The sequence below is a fragment of the Pyrus communis genome, chromosome 3 (assembly GCF_041283825.1).
Source record: "Pyrus communis isolate YQ-2024b chromosome 3, ASM4128382v1, whole genome shotgun sequence".
Classification (NCBI taxonomy): Eukaryota; Viridiplantae; Streptophyta; class Magnoliopsida; order Rosales; family Rosaceae; genus Pyrus; species Pyrus communis.
The window spans coordinates 12906048-12911826 of NC_142567.1; the positions used below are offsets into that span (position 1 = coordinate 12906048).

A 5779-nucleotide genomic window follows, 5' to 3' on the forward strand; every position below is an offset into this window, starting at 1 on the left:
TCACTCTGGCTCACGGAATGGGGGGGTATGTCCTCCACGGTATACTTCTTGGAATTTCTCGTAGTATGGCTCACTGAATGGCCGGGGATAATGATCCTCCCTGATGGTGGTGTTTCGGTTCTGAAAGTCCATGTACATGCTCCCACCACCTTGAAATTGATTGGGTACCTGCACCGAAGAAGGTAACAACCTATTAGTTGAAATGGGTATTGGAATTGGGCTTGGCAACTTACAAACATATTGTAGTGAAGGCTCAAAATCGGCAGCCCTATCAACAATGTCCCCATTTGAAGTTTCGGCCATATTGGGTGGTTGTAGGGCAATCACTCCAAGTTCTTCTCCACTGGTGGTGCTTGATACATCCTTCATAGTAAGTGTGGATCCTTTCGGCCCTTTGTCCTTATGCACATCTACAACAAAACAAGAATGATTATCGTTAGGATTCTTACTAGAGTCATAAACATTGAATTTAATTATTTCACCCCCAAACTCCATTGTTAGTGCTCCCTTGGCCACATCGATCTTTGTTTGAGCTGTTTTCATGAACGGACGGCCTAGCAAGAGTGGCAATGATGGAGCATCGCTCGAATCCTCCATTTCTAAGACATAAAAATCTGCAGGAAAGATGAGATGATTGACCTGCACTAAAACATCCTCAAGGACTCCCTTGGGATAAACATTAGAACGATCGGCCAACTGAATTATAACACCATCTTGTTTTAACTCACCAAGGTTCATAGATGCATAAATGGAATATGGCATGACATTAATAGACGCACCTAAATCTAACATGCATTGTTTAAATCTCGTGTTTCCAATTGTGCATGGGATAGTAAAGCTCCCTGGATCCTTACATTTTGGAGGCAACTTTCGTTGCAAAACTGCTGATACATTTTCACTTACTTTCACAACTTCTTTGTTTGCAATTCTTTTCCTAGTTGTGCATAACTCTTTTAAAAACTTTGCATACCTCGGGACTTGCTTAATGGCATCAAGTAAAGGAATGTTTACTTGGACTTTCCGAAACGTCTCCAGAATGTCTTTTTCCTGCTCCTCCTTCTTTGTTTGCATAAACCTGCTAGGAAAAGGAACATCGGGTGGAACAAAGTTAGAATTAATCAATTTTGAACCCAACTTACCTTTGGTGGCCGAATGGGATGAGGTGGGTGCATTAATGTCCCTCGGTAGTTGCGGCAAGGGTGTTTGTACCCTTGCCGTGGGCTTGCTTGCCTCCTCTTCTTCAATTCTCCGTTTTTCATCCTCTTCGGGGCTTGATGGTGATGGTTTGGATGTAATGCCAACTTCTTTTCCACTTCTCAAGGTGATTGCATTGGCCGTTTCGAAACCACCCTTGGGATTGACCACCGTAGTACTTGGTAACTTACCATTTTCACGGAATTGTCCCAAAAATTCGGCCATTTGGCCCATTTGCTTCTTTAGCTCATTAACCTCCTTTGCTTGGTTCTGCATTCCCTGCGCCATTGTGGTTAGTAACTGATATGTTTTATCGTCATTCATAGACGTACCTGAGTTGGTTTGGGATGATTGTGCTTGATGAGGTGGTTGTGGTGCCATTGGCCTTGGAAAGAAACCCGGGGGTTGTCGGAATCCACTTTGTTGGCCATATTGTGGTGCATCTCTCCATCTGAAATTGGGGTGGTCACGCCATCCCTGATTGTATGTGTTGGAGAAAGGATCACCTCTTGGTTGGTTCTGATTCCCATAGCCCACGGCATTGGCAGATTCCCACCCTCCGTTCTCAATTAATTGAGGGCATTGATCAGATTGGTGTCCTTGAATGGAGCATACACCACAGATTGTAGTTCCTTGCGTCTTAGGGCCTTCAATAAACTGCGATAACATAGACGTAAGGTTAGCCATTTGGGATTGTAACTCAGAAATAGAACTTACCTCATTTACATGCTGTGGCCGTGGGGTGTCTCTCTGCCCAACACCTTCATATTGTTGTGCATTGAGTGCTCGATTGGCAATGAGAGTTTTGGCATCCCTAGGCGTCTTGTCCACTAGAGCTCCTCCCGCAGATGCGTCCAACATTTGCCGTTCAAGTGGTAAAAGGCCTTCGTAAAAATATTGAAGAAGTAGCTCCTCCTTCATCTGGTGCTGTGGACATGAAGCAACAAGAGATTTAAAACGTTCGTAATACGTAGGAAAAGATTCACCTTGGCTTTGCTGAATTCCACTAATCTTCTTGCGAAGAAGAATGACTCGTGATGTCGGAAAGAACTTCTCTAAGAAGGCTCGCTTCATACTCTCCCATGATGTGACAGTTCCGGGAGCCAACTCATACAACCAATCCTTGGCCTTCTCCACCAAAGAAAAAGGAAAAGCCTTCATCTTCAATATGTTGCTATCCACGTTCACCGGTGTCATACTTGAGCACACCACCTCGAATTCCTTTAGATGCTTGTTCGGATCCTCCATGGCCAACCCATGGTATTTCGGAATATGGTGGAGCAAGCTAGACTTCAACTCAAATTCATCAGTCTTCTCAGGGGCTGCCCTAGGGTATTGGATGCAAAGAGGTGCTGCATTGGCCAAACCCGAGGCAGAAAGCTCCTTGATGGTTCGATTGTCCACTGCCATGGTTGGTACTTCCTCTTCAACCCAATCCGTGGCCTCCTCTTCAACCTCAACTTCAACTTCTTGCTCTTCTAATTCAGGTTCGGGACTAGGAGGATTAGACGCTTGCGATTTCTTTTTCCTTCTCAAAGTCCTCTCGAAATCACCGTCAAAGTTGGAGATATGCTCACGAACAGGTTGTGAGCCACGGGTCATAAACTAGTACCTGCACACAAGAGCAAACAAGGTTAGCAATCAATCTAATAGACTCGGCACAAGTAAGGAAATAAGGTGCCACACACTGCACAAAAACAAAACACACACACGGTGCAAAAATTAAAACAAAATAGAAACTAAACAATTTAAACAAGACTCAAGACAAGGGATTAGCAACTTTGCTAATCCCCGGCAACGGCGCCAAAATTTGATGTGAAAATTATGTTGACACACAAATTAAACCCTATTTGTGACAATTGTAGTAATGAAGTAAGTAGGGATCGTTCTAACCGGGGATTAACTAGGGGTGCTAATCTAATTTGAATTGACTCAAAAACACAAAAACTAAAATTTAATTTGGTCGAATTTGAAAGTGTTTATGACTCCAAATGCTTAAAAACACAAAATAAAACAAATACAAATGACTACGACTCAACAAAATATGGGGGGATTGTGGTTGGATGAATTTAAACTAAATGGGCAGATTGTAAAGAAAATAGATTTTAAGACAAAATTTGGATGAATCAATGGATGATGGGATAGCTAAGGGGTTCTTCTCCACACATGAAATATATGCAACGTAAATCAATTTCCAATTATCAATCCAATAAGTTATGAACCTCGACACTCCAAGTTAATTAGGTCCGCTTAAATTAACCTTCAGATTTCCCTAGAATCATTGAATTGGATGAATATGCATCGCAAACAAATTATTCCTAACAAATTCTCTATATGAACAACATGATAAAGATATAAGTTAGAATCATTACGTTCTTTGGAAATCATAAGCATCGACAAGGCATTTGTAACTATGAAAATCATGATACGCTTGCCAGGAATCTACTTAACATGATCGTGACTAGCAACCTTCACTACTTGTGAATATAAATTCATAACGATTAGGTGAAACAAACTTATATCCTAGCATCAAATTCAAGCATGCAAATTAAGCGTGCACTCTCAATCAACATACAAGAATAAGTTCTAAATCAAACGGTTAAGCAAATTGTATTCAAAACTTATGCAACAATAATTGGAAGTAATCAACTTATTTCACATATATAATCATGGTTTCAAATCACCCCCTAGCTAACTAGGGGGTTTAGCCTCTCATGTTCACAAAAAGAAAAATACAATTGAATTTAAACATAAAGCACAAAGGATTGATTACACCTAGAACGCCCAACGAATCCACGTGAATTTCGGCGCGTCCAAGCTCCTCTTTCTCCTTTCTTCTTGCTGCGGCAGTGAGGTTAAATGGTGTTGGTGGATGATTTGCGGGTTTAGGGATGTATTTATGGAGGAAGGATGGTATGGTGGCTGGAAGGGTGGAGGAAAGGTGCGGCTGTGTTGGATGGTGGCTGCACTGCCAAGGTGGGAAAATTGCGGCTGTTAGGAATTATTTGTGGCTGAAAAATATATGGGATATGGTGCTGCGGCAGAGAAGGTGATGCTGGAATGGATGGTGAATGGAGGGGCAAGGCTACGGCTTGGAGTAAAAAAAATTATAGGAAATTGTGGCTGCGGCTAAAGGACAAAGAATGGCATTTGCGGATGTTAAGAATTGATCAATGGGTGGCTGCGTGAAGATGGAAAAATTGCATGAATTCAATGGTGGGATGCGGCTACCAAAAACAAAAGAATGGGATAATGGGTGAATAATATATTGGGATTATGGTGGCTACGGATGTAGGTTTTTTGGTGATAGGACCCACGGCAAATGTGGGAAATTTTGGGTGAATTCCTTGCGGCTGCTAGGTTTTTATTTTATGAAATAAAAATGGAAGGCTACGGATTAAAGGGGGGGGGATATGGAAAGGTGCGGCTAAGTATGTAAAACCTAGGGTTTGAAATATGTTTGGTTCCAAAAATTAACCCTAGCTTATTTTTATTAAAGAAAATAAATTCAAAGGCTTCTAGAATTTAGGAAATAAAATCAGAAATTAAAGAGGGAAAGATTAAAGGGTGCGGCTAGGGTTAGGTTAGGAGAAGGAAATAGGGTTTAATTACATAACATTAGACAAAAATGCCCCCCCTTGCACGGCAAGGGAAGGGGAGAAGGGAAAAGTCACGGCTAAGGCTATGTAATTGGGCTAGGGCCTTGGTTTTGTGTCCTAAAGTGCATACAAGGCCTACAAAGTGGCTAGAAAATACGGACGTTTAGATTAGGAAAGGTTACCAAAACGGGAAACTTAGGGTTAACTTTCCTACTTCAAATAGGAAACCTTGTTTGAGTAGGATTCCTCGTTTTGGTAAGAATTCATCGTTGGAGTAGGAATTCGTCGTTTCTTCAAGTCTTCAACTCATTCATTCCTCTTTCGCTCCAAAAGACTCCAATTTGCATCTTCTTTCACACTTTGGCCTTATAATCTGAAAATACACAAAAGTGGCCTTAAACACTAAAATAACTTAAGTAAACACAACATAAATGCACGAGAACAAGCTAATTAAGTCGCATGAATATGCTCCTATCATTCCACAGGTTTACTCTTGAACTGGTTTCCGCCCATCGTTGATTTTCCTTTGTGCTACTTCTTGAACTGGGCAGCAGGATGGTTCTTTTGGTCTCCCCCGAAGGTCTAAGCTTATCCCTTTTATCTGTTTCTTTGTTCAATCTGTGCAGGAGTGGTCCCTTCTCTGGAAGTGTATCAACCGTTGAAGATGACTACTCGAGAGCAACGCCAGGTAAGCAATCAGGGATAGATTCCAGGCAGTTGGCTCCAGATCGGAAGACTGACTCCAAGTGCCGGCTGATTGCTTCTTTTACTTTGCCATGCAAGTAAGAACAAGGACAAAGAAAAAGACAGGGAAAGAGCATGATATGAGATACTTTTGCTTTTGACCTTGATGATATGAGATACCTTTGCTTTTGAATAAGCGGTGAATGAATCAGCACATGTATTTGTTGTGCTGTTTCCTCCTGGGTCATCTGTACTCCAGGCATCTGGTATCATCTTTGGGGAAGAAGAAAAAAATGAGTATT

General features: G+C 41.7%; 1 protein-coding gene across 1 annotated transcript; it reads right to left on the minus strand.

Annotated features, from left to right (window-relative positions):
* On the minus strand, window positions 1-2848 carry LOC148697982 (uncharacterized). The gene has a single exon (XM_088690348.1). The coding sequence runs from the start codon at window positions 2794-2796 to the stop codon at window positions 1-3; it is 2796 nt and encodes a 931-aa protein (XP_088546474.1). The 5' UTR covers window positions 2797-2848.
* Window positions 2849-5779: the final 2931 nt, after the last annotated feature.